Source organism: Periplaneta americana, chromosome 14 (genome assembly GCF_040183065.1).
Source record: "Periplaneta americana isolate PAMFEO1 chromosome 14, P.americana_PAMFEO1_priV1, whole genome shotgun sequence".
Classification (NCBI taxonomy): Eukaryota; Metazoa; Arthropoda; class Insecta; order Blattodea; family Blattidae; genus Periplaneta; species Periplaneta americana.
Window position 1 is genome coordinate 159,053,095 of NC_091130.1, and position 21,596 is coordinate 159,074,690.

The following is a 21,596-nucleotide window of genomic DNA, read 5'->3' on the forward strand; positions in this document are numbered from 1 at the left end:
TCTAGTATAATACTCTTCCACATATCCCTTTGACTTCCAGCCATCATAAATGTTAGGTCTTTCTTCCAGTCGAAATATATGGAATGAGGCTTCACTACATTTGTAATTCCTTCACTTCTTGAAACTTCCGACTTTCAACAAACTTTGTGTTATGCTTAGACCTGTCAATTATATTAGACGTTTTATTTTGGCTCACTATATTGAAGTCTTCTACAACTTTTCTTGATGTGACACAGCTCTGTCCTTCACGTTTGCTAATGCTGGGAGGGATATTCTCATTTGTGAGGTACATCTTCTCTTCGGTTGTCTTCTTGACAGCTCTAAAGCAGACTGTCTGTTTGAGAGCCAGTTGTTGTTGTTTGGCACCGCCATTTTAGTACCAATTTCAAACTGACATAATACTTCACTGTTTTCCTCAAGCGAATTATTTTCTTTCTGAAATTGAAAGTGAAAAACATTCCTGAACTATAAGACAGTATTTGGCTGCAGGATCTTTCTTTCTTTTGCAACATCTTCAATCAAGTGGACATTCTAAATACAGAAATGCAAGGCAGAGAGGTTGCAGTTTAGTCAATTGCCTAAAGAAGATTTGAACCTCACAAGTCAGACTAATAAGGCATCATTCATGAGACAACTAAGCCAGGAGATAGGTAGTGTTGCCAGTTCCTTTCCTCTCTATTGCATACATGTCACACTAATCAGACTTCCTCAGGCACATATCGTCAAGTGAGATGTACAGAACCTCAATCGGAGGTTTTAATTGCTGAATTCTTTGACATGATAAGGACCTTTCAAACCAAACTGACATTAGTCCATTCTCAAGTAATGACAAAGAATTTGTATCGCTTCAAAGCTCTACAGAAACAGAAGAGAATTTATTTTTAAATAAGGTCTATGCGCAACTATTGCAGAAATTTAAAGAAGAATATCTGTGCAGATTCAGGGATTTCTCACTTTTCTTTTACCTTATTCTGTCGGTCAGGTTGGAACTTCAGATGGAACTCAATGAACTACAGTGTGACACAATTCTGAAGGACAGAAATTTAAGGAATTCTATACATTTTTACCACAAAACAATTTTCAGGACTCCGAAAGCATGCTGCCAATATTCTCACGATGTTTAGTTCGACATACACCTGTGAACAATCGTTTTTTGGGTCTACCCTAATCAATATGCAGGAGAGAAGGGGATATTTGGGAATTAGTAGCTAACATGATAATTATTCATATCTCTAGAACTGTTGCAAATTTCCTAGCACCTCTTTCTATCTCTCATCACTGTCACAATTGCCACATCACCAGTATGCATTTTCCTTTAGTAGTCAACATCAGCTATCATGAAATTTTTAGAACTCATTTTAAGGAAAATTTCTATTTGCATGGGGCATGATTAAGGCACAATGCTGCAAAGCTAAAAGGTCGCTGGTTCGATTCCCGGTGGGGTCGTAGATTTTTCCATTGATAAGCCTTCCAGCCACACTACGGCCCCCTCTACCAGAAATGAGTACCAGGGACATTTTCTTGGGGGTAAAGTGGAGGGCACGTAGGACTGACATTCCTGTTGCCATTCAATGCCGACTGTCTGTGAAGATGGGAGTCCTAGCCTCTCGCCACACTCTCGGCCGATTCGGCGTCATGGGTGACTACCTTTACCTTCTATTTAACCATGAACTCTCGCACTTTTATTTTCACTAAATTTCAACACACTATTGTCTAAGTACACGCCACTTAGAGTGCTGGTACTCTCATCTCTATCACCTACGACCTAGCAATATTTGTTTAGATTTAATATTTCGAAATTGGTATTTTACAAAACAAGTAATTAAGTACTTCACTTAAACACTCTTTTTTAATTTTATGTTCTTGGGTATCTTTATGAAAAAAAGTTTCACTTACATCACTTTCCTGACTAGATCTTCTGACTACACCGTTGTTTTTCAATTCCAGCTTCAATGTTTCAGCCTCCAACTGGACAGATCTCCACCTGCAAGCACAACAGATAATTTGTAAGCACTCAAGATACGTACAATGAATATGAAGTGACAGCAGCAGTACTGGGACTGTTCACATTTACAATATGGTGGCTACCTTTCCTGTAATATATGACGTCAGTCTGTCCTCCTCAAATACGCGAGTTCCTAAAATGAAAACTTCCTGCTTTATCATAGTCGGGAACATACAAAAACTGAAATATATACAGAATGAACACTCGATAAGAAAGTTTTATAACTCGGTAACTATTAAATTGATCTAAATGCTGTTTGTTGCTGGTAACAGACAAACTCACTAAATTTTTATGGTGGCAACACCGCAATTCCATTCCTTGTGATTTCTACTATGTAATCGTGAAAACTCTGTAACTAATTCAACAGTTCATAGCATAAATACACGTCAAAAAATGACTTTTATACTCCATCGGCAAGTCTATCATGCTATCAAAAAGGAGTGCGTTATATGGCAGTAAAATTTTTTAATAGCCTCCCTATTGATATAAAAAATGAAACTCAAAACATAAAATTATTTAGGATTAAATTAAAGAAGTACCTAATTTCTCACGCCTTATATTCTGTAGGTGAATTCATGACATTCAATAACGCTGTATGAAATTGATACTAAAACTTTGTGTTGTACTAGTAGACTATATTGTAAACCTCGTCTGTATATATTTCATCTAGACTGTGACTATAAATTAAGACTTTATAATAGTATTACGTTTTTTGACTTGTTCCATATTCTAGCTGTGAAGCAATGTATGAATACCATGGAATGTTAATAAATACAATACAATACAATAGAATACTAGATGATGATGTTGTTTTCTACTGCCAGGCATTTGACAATAAAGTCATTTGACCTCTTGCACTCCAATATTTTTCAAAGATTATTATCATGGTCAGCCACTGAAGCAGATTTTGAGGTGTTCCGAATCCATTTCTTGGTTTGAGTTGCACAATGGGCAGTTAGGGTACTGATATATTCCAATTCTATGCAGGTGTTTGACCAAACAATCATGGCCTGTTGCCAATCTAAATGCAGCTACAGACGATTTGCGTGGTAAATCGGGAATTAACTGTGGATTTTGATGCAGAGAGTTCCATTTTTTCCCTTGAGATTGTGTTATCAAATTTTGTTTGTTGAAGTCTAAGTATGTAGATTTAATAAATCTTTTCACAGAGTAATACGTAGATTTAGTAACAGGTCTGTAAGTAGCAGTGCTGCCCTTCTTTGCTAAAGCATCCGCATTCTCGTTTCCCAGGATTCCACAATGGGATGGTATCCATTCTTTTATTGAGTGATATTAATTGAGAGAGCATTTTAGTTATTTCTGCTGTTTGAGATGAAGGTGTGTGTTTAGAGACTATTGATGGAATAGCTGCTTTGGAGTCTGACAATATAACTGCATTTTTAAATTTATTGATGTGGCATAGAAGATTCCTGAGACTTTCACTTATTGCAACGATTTCTCCATCAAAACTTGTTGTTCCATATCCAAGAGATCTATAAAGTGAGAAGAGACAGCACGTAACACCTGCACCGGCACCTTGTTCTTTGGAGATCAAGGATCCGTCGGTGTATAAATGAAGCCAGTTTTGTGGAGGGTACCTAATATTAATTGTCTCTAAAGACAATTGTTTCAGCATTTCAGTGTTTACTTCTGATTTCAGTATTTCTTCTGTTAAATTTAGATTATATTCTATATTTAATAGAGTTAAAGGGTTTGGTTCAATTTGTAAGTTTTCTTTTAAATTCGGGATATTGATTTTCTGTTTTAATTCTTGCACAATGGATATGAAACTTTTTTGAGTTTTCAATCTACATAGAGGACTGTATGACTGCCAATTGTTTCCTGGTAATCTGACAAGTTTTTCATACTGAATCAGTGCTTTTCCGTCTATTGTCATTTTGATGTTGTTAATATTAGTGAGGAATCTCATAGAATCTATTGGAGTTGTTTTGATTCCACCAGTAATGAGTCTGAGAGCTTGGTTTTGAACATATTCTATTTCGTTTATGAAAGGTGAAATAATTAAAATTTCTCCACAGTATGTCAGCACTGGCTGTATCAATTTTGTATGTAGTGTTCAAAGTATTCCTAGAGCATCCCCATTTCTTTCCTGCTAGTCTTTTTAGAAGGGAGAATCTTTTACGAGCTTTTTTAGAAATGTATTTCAAATGGTTGCTCCATGTTAACTTACTATCGAAAATAACTCCAAGATATTTGGATTCATAAGTCCTAGGAAGGTGTTGGCCATTGTATTGGATATTGAATTCTATTTCTTTTTTACCGAGTGAAAATATTTGGTAGTTACTTTTGCTTAAATTGAGTGTCATCAAATTTGATGTATTCCATGCATGTAGTTGATTTAGAGCTTTAAGAGCAGAATTTTGTCTCTATGTCTGTAAGATCCGGAAGTCCACAAAATTATATCATCTGCAAATAGTGCTGTTTTCATGTTTGATTCCTCTAATAGGGAGGGTAAGTCATTTATATAAATATTGAATAAAGTTGCGCTGAGGACAGCGCCCTGAGGTAGACCTCGATATGTCTGTCTGTAACTAGAAAGTGAGTTATTGAATTTAGTGGCAATGAATCTTTGACTACGACAATACTAGATGTTCAATTGCTGTTAAGATTTATGCTTTTTTTTTTTAGTTAGTTATTATATGACGCTTTATCAACTGCTATAATTATCTAGCATCTCAGTGAGATGAAGGTGATAATGCCAGCGAAATGAGTCCAGGGTCCAGCACCTAGTTACCCAGCATTTGCTCTTAATGGGTTCAAGAAGAACTCTAGAAAAAACCTCAAACCAGGTAACCTGTTCCAACCAGGATTTGAATCCAGGCCTGCTAGTTTCAGTCACACATACTAACTGTCGAGCGACAAGATGTGCATGTGTGGAGGTTTACTATCACAGTAACAACTTGGGGAGTTCCTCTGTCTTTTGCAGCAAAAGGCATTTCGATAAATTGATTAGTTACTGAGTTATAAAACTTTCTTTTTGGTAATGTTCATCCCTGACACTCTGTACGAAATAGCTTTGTTACCAGACAGAGTATTGGATTATGAAGAATCCAGGTGGAAAGGTAGAGAATATCTTGGCTGAAATTTAAAATCGTAAATATTAAGTGTACTGATACTGCTAACACATCACTGAATGCTTAACTGTACTGAGTTGGTTTGAATTGAGGTAAAAGGTTACACTGGGCAGCACAACAAAATTCTTAATCTGCAATTTGTTTTGTGTAATAGTGGCACAATGTTCAAGCATGTAACAGCAGAAAAGTGAAAAAGCTGCATTCAGCATGTGATGTGCAAAGAGAAAACAGGATGGCTTAGCTGACACTATAGCAGCACAACGACATTCAAACTTGAAATGAGCCACTGTCACATTCATTCACAGCAATACATATTGCATGGTATTGTCCCAAACAACATTTGAATTTGCAGATGGATAAATTTCCTTTTGTTTATATCAAGTACATCCTTGTAGTAAAAGAAAAATAGTAGCTTTCTTTTGTTAAAAAAATACCTAATACATTTTTAACATGAATACTTACTGGCTTTTAAGGAACCCGGAGGTTCATTGCCACCCTCACATAAGCCCGCCATTGGTTCCTATCCTGAGCAAGATTAATCCATTCTCTATCATCATATCCCACCTCCCTCTAATCCATTTTAATATTATCTTCCCATCTACGTCTCGGCCTCCCTAAAGCTCTTTTTCCCACTGGCCTCCCAACTAACACTCTATATGCACTTCTGGATTCGCCCATACGTGCTACATGCCCTGCCCATCTCAAACGTCTGGATTTAATGTTCCTAATTATGTCAGGTGAAGAATAGAATGTGTGCTGTTATTTTTAACACGAATAAGAATGATAACTGAATTTTGGAAGAGGTTTTGTTCAGACACCCACGACAGCAGAAATGTTTTTATTTAAAGATGGCAGTGGCTGGTAACAACTGTAAAGTTCTGCTGAACATAAATTCGGCATTGCATTAAAGCACAGCAGATTATGTATAATTTGATTTAGTAAAATGTGTCAAAAGCTGGAATATTCGTACATATGCACAAACTTACTTTGGTGTAGGAATTTCCTTGTACTGTAATTTTTCAACCCTTGTAGACGCAGCAATGCTGTAAGGGATGACAATGTTGTCTATGTCGTAGGAATTTTCCCTCTTCCTCCTGTTAACACACACAAAAAGGCACTAACGACTATTCAAGAAAGATCAAATTCCAAACTTTCAAATAAATGCAGCAGTTCTCATCACAACTGTTGAAGTCATCTTTATATTCACAACAAAAATAAACAAACATAGTGTAAAGTGGACCAATAACACAATTCATTTCTCATTACTCAGCACTGATACCTGCTTCAGAGCTTCGACACTCAATACTACAATTTTAAAAGCGAGTGTGTTTGCTTGACAATTACTTTATTACAATTTTCTCCACCCCTTCGTTAGTCATGTATTTGAAGTAACAAAGGTTGTTTTATCAGGTTACATTTTACCAGCAAATTAAAATGGAGAAAGAAAAGCATCAAGTTAGCGAAAATGAAGAAATGTTGTATAAAGAGGTCCTACCCAGGAAAATTATATTTTGCTCAGGTATCAAACATGAATACGACTATACATAAAAAAACTACATGAGTGCCTCCCTCCCTGCACGCACACACACACACTTCCTCGCCCCTCCCTTCTCCTCACAAATGATACTGATGACATATTGAAAATGAAAATATGTTGTTGTTTTCTAATACCAGGCAGTTGACAATAAAGTCATTTGACCTCTTGCACTCCAATATTTTTCAAAGATATTATCATGACTAGCCACTGAAGCACAGATTTTGAGGTGTTCCGAATCCATTTCTTGGTTTGAGTTGCACAATGGGCAGTTAGGGGACTGATATATTCCAATTCTATGCAGGTGTTTGGCCAAACAATCATGGCCTGTTGCCAATCTAAATGCAGCTACAGACGATTTGCGTGGTAAATCGGGAATTAACTGTGGATTTTGATGCAGAGAGTTCCATTTTTTCCCTTGAGATTGTGTTATCAAATTTTGTTTGTTGAAGTCTAAGTATGTAGATTTAATAAATCTTTTCACAGAGTAATATGTAGATTTAGTAACAGGTCTGTAAGTAGCAGTGCTGGCCTTCTTTGCTAAAGCATCCGCATTCTCATTTCCCATGATTCCACAATGGGATGGTATCCATTGGAATACAATTCTTTTATTGAGTGATATTAATTGAGAGAGCATTTTAGTTATTTCTGCTGTTTGAGATGAAGGTGTGTGTTTAGAGACTATTGACAGAATAGCTGCTTTGGAGTCTGACAATATAACTGCACTTTTAAATTTATTGATGTGGCATAGAAGATTCCTGAGACTTTCACTTATTGCAATGATTTCTCCATCAAAACTTGTTGTTCCATATCCAAGAGATCTATAAAGTGAGAAGAGACAGCACGTAACACCTGCACCTGCACCTTGTTCTCTGGAGATCAAGGATCCGTCAGTGTATAAACGAAGCCAGTTTTGTGGAGGGTACCTAATATTAATTGTCTCTAAAGACAATTGTTTCAGTATTTCAATGTTTACTTCTGATTTCAGTATTTCTTCTGTTAAATTTAGATTATATTCTATATTTAATAGAGTTAAAGGGTTCGGTTCAATTTGTAAGTTTTCTTTTAAATTCGGGATATTGATTTTCTGTTTTAATTTTTGAACAATGGATATGAAACTTTTCTGAGTTTTCAATCTACAGAGAGGAGTGTATGAATGCCAATTGTTTCCTGGTAATCTGATAAGTTTTTCATAATGAATCAGTGCTTTTTCTTCTATTGTCATTTTGATGCTGTTAATATTAGTGAGGAATCTCGTAGAATCTATTGGAGTTGTTTTGATTCCACCAGTAATGAGTCTGAGAGCTTGGTTTTGAACATATTCTATGTCGTTTATGAAAGGTGAAGTAATTAAAATTTATCCGCAGTATGTCAGCACTGGCTGTATAAACATTTTGTATGTGGTGTTCAATTCCTAGAGCATCCCCATTTCTTTCCTGCTAGTCTTTTTTAAAAGGGAGAATCTTTTACGAGCTTTTTCAGAAATGTATTTCAAATGGTTGCTCCATGTTGACTTACTATCGAAAGTAACTCCAAGATATTTAGATTCATAAGTCCTAGGAAGGTGTTGGCCATTGTATTGGATATTGAATTCTATTTCTTTTTTACCGAGTGAAAATATTTGGTAGTTACTTTTGCTTAAATTGAGTGTCATCAAATTTGATGTATTCCATGCATGTAGTTGATTTAGAGCTTTAAGAGCAGAATTTTTAATTTTGTCTCTATGTCTGTAAGATCCGGAAGTCCACAAAATGAAAATATTTAACTGTTTTAGATGTGATTTTACAAATATAGGAGGTAGACTTCATAATACAGAGTGACCAACAAAACCTAGTACAAAAATAATAACAATAGCAATAATAATAATAATAATAATAAAAATAATAATAATAATAATAATAATGATAATAATAATAATAATAATAATAATAATAATAATAATAATAATAATAATAATAAAGAATTATCATATCTCAAAAACTACTACATTTATTTTATTAATGTGTATACCTTTAGAAAGAGAAACTCAAAAAGTTGTTTACATTTTATTACATCTGGATATGAGTGGCATGGACTACATCCAGACAAAACTCAACCTCCTGCCACATAAGGGAGAGCATTTCTGGTGTCATCAGTGTTATAGCTTCCACGACTTGGCAACGTAAATTTGCAATTATCTGATTTTAGAGCATGCAGAAGTTGATGTTTGCAGCTGCTTATGAATGATTCGTGAATGGCGGATTTCAACATATTTTCATCCACGAATGGGTTTCAGTGGGTGTTGTGCAAATAATGCCTGCAACCTATCGACGTCATCCTGGGTAACACTTTGTTTACTTGCTTTTCCGCTTGTATTGTTACGTGTCAAGGGAGTTCTGCCTCACTCCATCAGCAAGCCACAAAACGCATGGGGCCTTCTGGAGGATACTCATCCCCAGATAAAGAATAAATTGCAATGAAAACAACAATGTCAACAATAGCAACATAGGAGAAACATTTTTCTTTTCTCCTTGCACAAGGGTATCCATGTGTGCATAGCTCATTCAACAAAACCTTTAGAGTTTCTCGTTCTAAACACTGAGACAATAAATGCAGCATTTTCTGAGATATGATTATTTCTTTTTCACAAGGTTTTTTTTTTTCTATGAACAAGCAAAATAATGAACTTTACAGGTGATAATATGTACCTGATCACTTCTCCACGTTCCTTGCCTGATGACAACCTCTCTGAACCCAGAGCCATAACCATGGGGCACGGGGAAGGAACTGGAGACGTGTTCTTACTGCTACCTGAAGGAAGAGTGGTCTCTACTCCCAGATGCTCCTCTCCATCCTCGCCACACTGGGTTGGGAAGGAGCCTGCACAGTGCAAACTAACATTACTCTGCAGTTTACAAGATTTTCCCCCAACAGACGAGTAGTGCATCTCTTAAGTATTACAAGTGAACATAATCATAAATGATCACAACTGACGAGTTGGTGTCTTTACAGAGGTTCCTTATCATTCTAATTATCTTGAGTGAGCATGCATGAAGTCTCAGGGCACATCTCTTAGAGTTCTAGGTCTTTAGTCCTTCAAAAGATAGCAAGGAGCACAATATGGGTTGGGGATGAGTTAGCTTGTTCAATATTCAAAACTCACCCACAACGTCTTTCTAAGGATCTATTTCGATAGAGACTGTTCTTGTAATGTTGCACAGCTCAGCTGTGAGCTAGTCTCAGGTCGAATCTCGCATGAGCTCATTATTTGGCTGATTTGTTTTCTCCGACTTCAGGCCAATTCTGTCTCGTCTCGCTATCGCAGGCAGCACTAAGATAACCTCGCAGTTAGTGCTAACTTTTCTCCTCCTCGATTGGCATAATAGCTACATTACTGGGACACTAACTTGTTATAGTTTTTTCTGAGGTATGATTGATGACTTTCATTGTTGGAAAATTTTTTTCCGCCAGGGCTGCAGTCCCTGGAAGAACTGGTACAATTTTAAATACAGAGAGTCCAAAAATTGCATTCCCATTTTCTGGAACAATGTCGGTGTTAAAGTGACATCAACTCTTGCAATAAGCTCCACCAGTCGAGTAAGCTCACATCCTTTGATAAATCCCCACACAAAGAAGTCCCCTCGTCATGCACTTCTTCTTCAGCGTGAAAAGCAACGCCTATACATGGTCAAATATGGAATATTCAATTCGTGTAAAAAAGCAGCACTGAGTTTAGACTACATCCAATGGACAACCTGATGGCTTCAATGCTGCCATCAGATGATGAAGATGGACATCCTTGTACAGGCTCCATAGCGTCTGTCCCAGTACACTTAAACTGTTCATCAGCATGTGAATTGTTTTGTCTATGGAATGGGCGATGAGATTTCGTACAAATGTCCATATGACGACCTCTCCAGCCTCACATCACAATAGCCACCTTCTCTGGTATGCTGAAGATCATGCAGATTCAGTTACTTGTAAAGCCAGAACACATGTTTAGCTGTTGCCACAGACTCCAGCAGCAACTACACAGTAAACGTACACAATGTATCTGCAATTCACTATCTTAACTTCTATGATAAATGTCTAGCTTTCATTAATCAGGTATTCTTGTCGTACTTTAATTTTTATTGTAATTGTAATTGTAAATTTAATATTAATTGTAATTTTATTGTTCATGTTATAGTTGTAATCCCCTGGTAGAGGGGCAGAGAAGGCCTGAAGGCCTTATCTCTACCAGGTTAAATAAATAAATACTAAATACTCATCTTAACCCTAAACGCCCTATTTCTACAAAATCGACACTTAATTTCTGGACACCCTATAATAAACTTCAACTCTCTGAAACACCCTTACTTTTTTACTTGTATGTATGTATGTATGTATTTATTTACACTGCAAGTGGGCAAGCACCTGGTGGCAGCGGTATATACAATATTAACTTGAAGCGCATTTCGAGCCAGTTTTTACAAGACAACATTGAATTTTGAAAAGAGTAGCTTTGTCACCTCTCGTTTTAGCATAAGTAAGTCTGTGGAAAGATCACAAATAATGGCACAAGGTAGCCTAACTTACACGCATTTTCAAAAAACCTGTTATCCATTTCTTGCAAAATATTAATAGTCAATAACTTACCTATCTCATAAGTTATCGACTGAAACTGACTTGTAAAGATATTGATACTTCATAACTTATTGGAATAAAAACATAAAAAAATTGCAAAATATTCCCCATTATCTCAAAAAATGCGGCACTTAATCTACTTTCACTTCTTTTTTCCGTCTCTGACTGACCTTCACCTGAAGACTGTGTCACAAACTACATAATCGTTTAAATCAGTATTTTTCGAGAATGGGAACAGCTCCGTCCATTTTCAGATTCTAATCTCCCTGAATTGTTAGTTATATCCACTGCGTCCTTGCCTTGTACAGTTCGTTAAATTTAATCTTCATCCCTTATTGAGACTTTGGGACATCTAAGAGTTTTATGCACTGTGCATATCCTGTTCTCGAAGACTAGATTTAATGAAAGAGAATATAACACTAACAATATAATAACGTCAAGTGAAGTAAATTGATTAAGAGGACCTCTAGTTTCCACAGCTTCGCGGTTTCTCATACTTTCGTAGCATTCTTCAAGTAGTAAGCTTACTTCGAGCTCACAAGCAAACCGAATTCTGAAGAAGAGTATGGCTTTATATTTCGACATCTCCACTTAGTGTCATTATGCTGTGAACACTGGCAGCCTCTTGAGCTTTCATAAAAACTTCATACCAGAGTGCTGAAGTACATTGGCATGCAAGGCTAAATAGGGATTTCATCTACAAACTTCACACGAACACCAGATTTAGGCTGCGAACACAGGACAAGGATTTTCAGACACTTTTCTAACGAAGAATTGTGTAAGCCTAACATTGAGGGTGTTCAATGCAACACATGCCCCATCCAACTGAATGAACCAAAGATATTGTTTCAAAGTTAAAGTAAAGACATTCAATAAAACGTAGAAACCTTTCTTGAATTTCTTCCATACAAACATAGTGAACACATTCGTTCTTCACGCCTTTCATCTCCAGCTTCATTAACAACACTTTGCTGTAATCATATACATTACTCCTAACAATAACGTGACACCAGTCTGTAATACATTTTGCATTTTGGGGTTGGATCAAAGTGCTTCTTTTTTAAGACGAGAAGAGTTCGGCCTGCTCATGGCAAATGTAACGTTAATCAATTTCACTTCTACTTCCAGTTTCTTCACGGCCTCTCAAACCTGGGTTTTGTCTCGCACACTTCACTAGCAGGCGCATGTTTATTAATTTTGATTGTGACAGAACCCATTTATTTTAGCTTTGAATTTTATAATGAAACCTTACGAGCATTTGACTATTCATGTTAGACATCCAGCGTACCCAATCACTATAACCCATGTCAATCAGTAGACCTACTTCATCGTGTTTATTTATTGAGTGTTTTCCAACAAAACAGAAATGACGATTTCTAACCGAATATTCTATTCAAGATAACTTATCGTACTAATGAATATGGAAGCATGTATTTCTACAGGAAAGAGCTCTCTGTTTTCTAGGAAAGTATTAAATTACTTTTGACTGTGTGAGCACATTTTAAGAATCTAAACTTAAATCAAGAGACTTTGAAATTTAAATTTGCAGGATTTCAGAATCACGCTTACTATTATACAGCTGTGTTATGCTACAAGCATCGCAGAGTCATTCTCATTAGCACCAAATACGCTACTGTTTCTGTTCTGTCCCTAGGTCGGGTGTAGTTGTATCATTCATTAGCTACGAACCGCAAAATGTATTGATAATTACTAATTACAAACGGACGGAATAAATCTCAACTAAGTTACTGTTATTTTTTATATTTTGTTGCACGCCACCATCACACGTACAGTATCCCATTGTTGACCACTACATTAACTCTATTAATTCTCGTATTCGGTATTACACAGTGTCGCCAGGTTGAGGGATTTATCCCTCGGCGTACGACCTTTCCATTTTTTTTTTAATATTTTTCAAAATATTTTTATTTTTCAGATATAAAACGAGTTTCATAATTTTTATTAAAAGCACAAAAATGATTTAACACCGAAAACTCTATTATGCGCTTAATATATGGTTGGTCAACAATGGGTTGTTACAACATAATATATAATTTTAATTCAAAGAGTTGAGTGATTGAGATACAAACGACCAACGAGATTTATGTTTTTCTTTTTTAATTTTATTGCTTGTTGGCTGCCATTTACCATTGTCGTTTACGTCTTCCCGCTTTATATTCAAATCCATTCAGTACTTCAATAGAAAATAGATTGTTGCCAACATAATACGTTAGGAATATAGTGTATCTGGAGTTCTTGTGTTAACGGCCGGGAAAATGTACGTAGTGTACACTATGACCACTATATAGTTCTAAGTTGATATTTTTTAAGTGTCTGTTTATTTTCTTAGTTTTAAATTACTGATATTTTTAAGCGTATGTTTATTTTATTGGTACAATGAGTGATCCTCAAGGAAAAAAAAACGTGAAATCAGGAAAGAGTTATCTAAAAGTGGGAAATCTTGGCAGAAACAATCATTCGTTGAATCATGGTTGGCTAAATCTAATGATCGCTATGAAGTAAAATGTTTGTGTTACAAAAGGGAATTATCGGCCGGTAAGAGTAAACTAGAAAGACACAGCTCCAGTGTTTTTATAAGAAAGCGCCATCTGATGACAAAGTAAAAGTTGCATGTTCTCCTCTCAAAACCGCAGTGTCGTGAGATATGTCCGTATGAACCAAGTTCTTTTACAGTATAGAGCCGTAAAGTGAAAGAACCAACGTTTTCTGAAGAGTCACGTTACCCGAGGGAGGGGCATCCTTGCCATGCCGTTACGTTGATGAGTACATGCCCTACCGAGCAGTTCGAAAGACAGACTGAGGGGATGTAAGGTTCAAGATAACTTGCAATGAGGATAGGATATTACGTAAATCATATACAGTTCACTGTTGCGTAATATTTTAAATGAATATGAAAAATGTGGAAACAATCGAAGAATTTGAATGCTTCGGTATTGAAATCAAGGTTTAAAATCTCAGTAATTTTTAGGCACTCTTCTACCGCAGATATTATTTTTGAGACTTGTGACGTATGCGAGACAAAGAAGAAAAACAAAAGAAACATAGCCCTAGCAACAAACAAGTGCGAACGCGTTGTTCCACAGCTGTGGAAGACAAGATATTATAATGTGAGAAATGACTCATCATGGATTTAAAAAGAAAAATCCATTTATTTCAAACGAGTAACAACAATCGAACAATATTAACCTACATTAAAGTACCGAAGTATCGCTATTCAGCTTTAATATGCATTTTGGGCGGATACAGGCCACTTGCCCATCCTCTGAAATATATTTAGTACAGAATTCCCTCCTAAGTCAGCTTCAACAGAAAACATGAACCATTTTTTTCTTGTGAAGTCATATTAGAAACAGCGAAAAAAAAAAAAAAAATGGATTTCTGGAGGAAAGATGCGAATGTATAAACCCCTTAGGAATGTTCAATTTGAAAAAAAATTAAAAATAGATAGAGATAGAGAACTAAAGCCAAAATTACTAAACTAATTAGATAAGATATCCAGAATTGGAGAAAAATGCAGGTAAATTAAAAAAATATATATTATTCACAAAAAGATGTCTTCAATAACTCTGTAACAAAGAGACTTGAAGTAAATAAGGATCTGATTGACACTTTCAATTTTTTCCAGGAAGATGAGATGTTGAAGCTGCCACATACACATCCCACCATCTAAGAGTCCACATTATTCGATAGGCAACCCAAATCACACCATCAGGGATGGGTAAACATGCTGGTTTAACGACTTTTAGGACCGTATTCACAAACGAGACTTTGGATGAAGACTTCCCAAAGTCGACTTTGGTAGTAAAGTTTAACTTTGTTGAAAGTCTTATTCATAGACAATCTTCTGAAACTTTGACTTTGACTTCGGTAAGTCGAGATTTGACGATCTTGTTCTAATGTTGGCAATCACAACACTGCCTTCTAAACGAATTAAATTAATAGATAGTTGAAATAGAGTAGGCATTGCCACAATCAGAGACATCTTTTGAGACAGAAATCATTGAAACAATCGAACATCGGTACATGTTAAGCAATTGTTGGCCATTCTTGCAGCTTTACATAAGAATATTAATAGTGTGAAACTAACGTAAGTAAAAAAATTGACACTTTTAGATCTTTACACCAATAGATAATAATTCGTTCTTCTACTTGGTCACAAAAATTCGTAACTACGAAACATGACGGTATAGTTTATCTGAAATAGTATTGCCTGCTAAGAATTTTGTTGTGAATAAAACATTGACTGTAATTACGTTAGGTTCATATTAAGCCCTGGAATTATTTCATTATAAAATAATTTTATTCTGAAAATATGGAAGATAAGAAGATGCCACTAATGGCAAACTATTTAAAAATTAATTGAAATCAAAATTCAGAAAACATTACTATGACGACCGCAGGATTAAAAATTAACTGCATATCCATCTGTGTAACATATTCTCTATAGAATTAAACAGTCAAATCAATATTAAACCATCAATTACCTGTAGCGTAAAATCGCGATGAAATAAGAAATTCAATCATTGGTGGAATAGATAATCCTCTTTGATTATTACTGATCAATGAATGTTGAAACATGACGAGGATATCTAGTACTGTCTGTTTATCAAAAGTGTACCTTGATTTAAATTTATTATCTATATCTTATAATATGCTAAGGTACATGAACAGCTTTAATAATCCCCTAGATGTCCTCAATATTCTCGAAAAATCTAACAATTTTCGAAATATCAGCCATTTTTCTTATGTCCACGAATGAAAGTCAAAGTCAAAGTCTAGATTTTCGGCGACTTCGAAGTAAAGTCACGATTGAAGTTTACTTTCGTCAAAGTGTCGACTGTGAATAGGAAAATGGAGACTTTGTACTTTCCAAAGTCAACTTTGATCCAAAGTCTTGTCTATGAATACGATACTAAATATAACTTTCATTGCCTAGTCTTCGAATATGGATTATAGAACTAATGGACCTAGAACCTACAGCATGCATTTCTGAATAACATCTGTCCTGAAAGAACAGTGTTATTTACACGTCAGTGACAAGTGACTTTTCTAATAAATCATGCAATGTTACGAGGGAGAGTCAAAAAGTAACCTTAATAATGGTTTTACTAATTGAATATGTACAGTAAGACTACAAACACTTCATCACTTTTCAACATAGTACAACATAACATTTGCATTGAACGTAGTGGGCACTATGTTAAAAAATGATGAAGTGTTTGTAGTCTTACTGTACATAGTCAATTAATAAAACAATTATTAAAGTTACTTTTTGCGAACGTTTGCTACTCAAAATCAATGTAATTTTTGAACAGGAAAGATCCAACAAATTCGGGCTCTCCTACACGATTGGTTGTTATAATTCTCACAATCCAAGCTGGGAAATGTGGGGCAAGGAGGAACCTTCTAGCAGTCTTATACTACTATCATTTCCTGTATCTCCCTCTGGACTACTGGAGTAAAGGGTCTCAACAAACTTTCGTCACCGTCTTATACTTCTATAGCCTAACAGAATACATGGCGGCTCACAACTTTGATATCTTTAAGCGTTTCATATTCAAAATTGGTAATCCCTTCTTTGAAGACATTAAGGTTAGACAATATACTTTTCCTGAGTTGCACCTGAAACTGGCTGGTGCTTGATGGCAACACTGTATTAGCCCAATGTACATCTGACACCTAGTTTAGTATTAGTCTTGCTCTCAGCATCAGCACGTAACTATCGCACAGAATGGATGAGGGCGGAGATGAAACAAAAATAATGTGTAATAATATCGCTTTCACACTAGGTTAAGTTCACTGCATCAACTGCATCATACTCAAAAGCTACTTACCCATAACTGGCTTCACTGCTTGTCTTTTCTTCCTCAGTCTTTGTAAAGAGTGGTTACTTGGATCGTGACCTTTGGGCTTCCTTCCTTTCGTCAACTTCCTCTTGATTTCTTTTTAAGAAAGAAAAAGAATGGATATGATGTAACATTTAATATATTTAGGACAATCTCTCTTTAAGTCCAAAACTAAACATTTTGTTTAAATTATCAACCACAGGATGTAAAAGTTGCATTATTCACCTCAGATGTTACACTATTATCATCATTTGATATTTCTTAAAAATATGTTTCGAGACCATGGGAATATTACAATATTATATACTGCACAACAAATTACTAAGTTCGCACATATAAGTGAAGTAATGTGGAATTTGATTTAAGCAAACCACATGAATATCATACCAAATAGGTCTATGATAGTATTCTATAGTAATTTCACTACTAGTCTTATTAATATGCTGGAAGATATCTTAATGAATATCAAACGTTTACCAAATGTCATTTAACCAACATTCACCGAGTATATTCATCACACTCTTAAAATTGAATTTTGGCCTGTGAACTAAGTTCACTTATTGTCATATTGGTGAAAAAGCATTATACAGTTGGGCATATAGATGTAATGAATGAAGGTGTGGAACCTTATTCTAAATTATTACACATATTTCGTAAATAATGGACAATTTGTTGTACCAGGAGTGTAGAAAATGCGCGACCTAAATGTACCTAAACAGAGAGGAATACAGATTATTTCCTGGATAAACATAAATTTCTAACACTATTTACTGAGCATTTATTTTCAACTAACGTGTGTGGAAAAGTAACAGTTGCTACTTTTACTGTTTTCGTGGGATATCTCCCACTTCTTTATTAGCTATAACTCTGCATCCACACACAGTACATTAGAATGATATACGAAATCGGAAGTTTTAGTGAGTACAGGCACACTGCCTTCGATACATCGTTGTCAAGCTATGTAATTCCTCAAACACAAGAATATATGGGTGTCAGAACCACATTTTCTTATTAGACATCACTTCAACAAAAAACCGTTTGAGTATGGTGTGTAATATCCAGTCACAGGATCATATGAGCAATTTTCTTAGAAGAAACTGTAAATTCTGATGTGTGTAAGAACATTTTCATGGAGCAGGGACATTTTCCACACATCTTTAATGAATCCATGGCACACATCAGCAGCTTCTTCGAGGACTGTGTTAACTCTAAAGGTTGTAGTCACCGGACATCACATCAGCGGATTATTTTTTGTGGGGCTATCTAGGAAAGAGTCTAGAGAACCAGTTCACAAACCATCCAAGATCTCCGGACAAATATCATAGACGAGATAAATAATATCAATGTAGACATGTATCTGACAACACAGTGAAACAAGCAAGAATGTGTCTCCAGGAGGACGGGGGGGGGGGGGAATCCAGCACATCTTGTAACTGTAAGTTCCTTTCATTTACACTTAGCTATATTAATGTTTTGTTATTTAGTTAGCTGAAACACCCTGTACTTCAGTCGAACAAAAGTAACAATGTTTGTGAAACCAGTTATTAATGACATTTTCACATACAGGATGTACGAAAAATGCCATCCAATAATTTAGGCCGTGGTAAAGAGGATCAAAACAAATAAAATGAGGACAGAAATCAACACTCCTAACTCCAAGTCAAATGGGGAAATAACATAATGTAGTTTTAGGTAAAGTGTACAGTCTAAATATCATTGTAAATGCCTCGAAAGGAGAACTCACGACTTCTTAAATCACTTCTATGTTGGCGTAGACCAACGAAAACGTTCATACGTCTTTTAAATATGTAATGTAAAGGTATAGCACCTTAAACATAAGCTGTGAAGTCAGTGACTGAAATAAATACTTTTAAGACACTTCTATGTAGTTAATAGTGACTATTTTGTGATACAAAGACAGCAGGCAAATGGTGGCCCATGTTTCCTTCACATTGTAGGAACTAGCAACACAGGATGTAAACAAAGCACCATCATTAACCAACCAATGAGAAAGCATCATTAAAAGGCAGAGTAAGATCACCTGACTGGTGTGCAGACCATCATAACAGTGATGTTAGTAACAGAGTCGAGTGAGCCACAACGATACTTGTCCAACCATGAACTTGAAGGCTTCATAGTATCCACACTATTGGAATGCTACAAGGCGAGTGGAATATTTCCAACAATCCGACCAGAAGAAGAACGAAAAGAAACGACAATAAAATATGAAATTTCATATTGAAAACCATTCCTACTAGCAGTGTGGGAACAAAAATTTCCACAATTTACGATGTATAGACGTAATTAAAAAAAAATTAATATTTTTGTTTACCTTCACATAAAAATAGCAGCCGTTTTTGTATTATTATGTTCAACATTTTTTGTTTTTGTAGACAGTTGCGGTAAATGCGATAACACATCTCAGAAAAATGACAGAAAAGGGAGAAGGAAACACTATTATTTTCAGCACATCCTAAGCTATATTTTATGTTTTGTGCCTTTTTACCCCATTTCTCTTTGTAGTAATTGAAAGTTAAGGCTAAAGTTGATTATCATATTTATTTATTTATTTATTTATTTTATTTTATTTTTTTTGCAGTGGGAAAGAATGAAATATCAGGGCTATCATTTTGTTAGAGGGCAGCTATCCACTCAAACCTTTTTAGCTAGAGCAGTTTAAAAATGCTTGCTTTCAGTTTTCTCTTAATTTCAGTCCTCATATCTGGTGGGCGACCTAATAAAAATTTCAAAATAGTATTCTATGAGAGATACCCGTGGGGACCAAAGTTACAACAGGGAAAAATGAGCGAAAAATGGGTTTATACTGTGTTAATATTTATGCAATTAGGCTAAATATTGCCATATTTAACAAAACCTCATATACAGTAAATAAATACAATTATTAATTAGATATTTTGTGTAAAACAACATTTTAAGATATCCAGTTGAGCTATTTCTTCAGACAATTGGTGGGAGAGCAGCGTGTTACTTTTGTAGTTCCAAAGCAGATATTTTTGAAGGAGGTTCTTGGGCTGCTGGGTGTTACAACACATAAACATCCTAGTTTTCTAGACCGATGTCCTGAATTTCCACAATCGACCACTGTCCATCTTAGATGAATGACTGTAAACTCAGATGAATGGTCAAGATTGCAGTCGTTAAGCAGATCGCCGAACACCTCAGATGGAGGAGGTGGCTGATCCACTCGACCCACATGCACAACAGAGGGAAGAATGCCGTGGTTCAATGAAGGATGAACATGTGGGCTTCCTTAGGGAAAAAATCTACTCATCCTCCTGGAAGACAACCCTTATGTCCTTATATGCACTACCTCACACTCGTGAGTCCTGTTAGGAGTTGAATAGGCAGTATTCAAGATGGTGGTCAGGTCGGAGGTGGAACTGGTGAACAAGGAAGACCTCGTCACTTGCTACCACCAGAGCTACATGGATGGTGGGCATTTTGCGCAGCCCAGTATTACAGTACGTAGCACAACAAATCTTTATTACGCCTATTTCATTAGTTTCGTCAATATACTCCATTTCACTGACATATTTTAGCTATGGCAACTTCATCAATATGGATCATGGAATGTTGTTCCTCCTATAGTATTACAATTAATTGGTATAATGTACTCTATCCTACAAACTATTATTGGACATTTTTACCAAAATTCTGTATAACATCAAAATCCGTACCTCTTCATTTTGTGCAATGTGTTGGATCTATTTTATCCTCACTAATTGCATAGTTTTTATAGGCAAAATAACAAGGTACAAAATGCATAATTACTGGAAAACGTGCGCATATTTTTCACAAATCACATACAAACAGAATACAAGTATTTTGTCTCTTACTTGCTGTTAAACTGTTGGCAACTGTTTTCTTAAGTCGACTGGTGTATTTCTTCCTATGCTCCACCTGCTGCTTCTTTGATCGCCTTTCTAAGCCCGATTCTTTGTCTACTTTAGACAGTCCGGATGACTTAAGTGATTTCAGGCTGCTCCGCAATGCCTTCTGTTGCCATTCTGGTGTTCTCATTATAGCATCGTAATGAGTGCTCTCATAAACCTCTGAAATGAAGATCACAACACCAAACTGTACAGACCTTCCCATTACACAGCAAGAGTCAAGCTATTTATTACATTGTGCAAGTAGTAATGAACTAATTCATTTAACAAGTATATTGGGAGGGCATGTAAAAGTAGAATGAGTGAGCGAATCTTAAAGTGACTATTCTAGTGTGTTATGCATTACTGACTGAATTAGCAGTATTAGTTGTATGTCATTTGCTCAGTGACTAACTACACTATATTCTAAGTAACTAGTTTCCTATTTAATAAGCATGTGACATGTTACCATAGATTAAGATGACTGTAAAATTATTGTATCATTGTTAGATTAATGTACACTGACTATGCCATGAATAATTGAATCAGTCGGAGCTAAAAGGAACTAAGTCACTTTTCACAACTTTTCAGGAGAAGCAA

General features: G+C 35.7%; 1 protein-coding gene across 2 annotated transcripts in view; it reads right to left on the minus strand.

Annotated features, from left to right (window-relative positions):
* Positions 1-21,596, minus strand: part of nsl1 (non-specific lethal 1) — a 165,335-nt gene that overhangs the window by 11,730 nt on the left and 132,009 nt on the right. For both annotated transcript variants that reach the window (XM_069846469.1, XM_069846470.1), the window contains exons 4-8: positions 20,964-21,179; positions 17,095-17,202; positions 9,322-9,493; positions 6,087-6,194; positions 1,897-1,984 (exon numbers count right to left, since the gene is read on the minus strand). In XM_069846469.1, the coding sequence (XP_069702570.1) occupies positions 1,897-1,984; positions 6,087-6,194; positions 9,322-9,493; positions 17,095-17,202; positions 20,964-21,179 (692 nt within the window). The remainder of the gene's footprint in view (positions 1-1,896; positions 1,985-6,086; positions 6,195-9,321; positions 9,494-17,094; positions 17,203-20,963; positions 21,180-21,596) is intronic.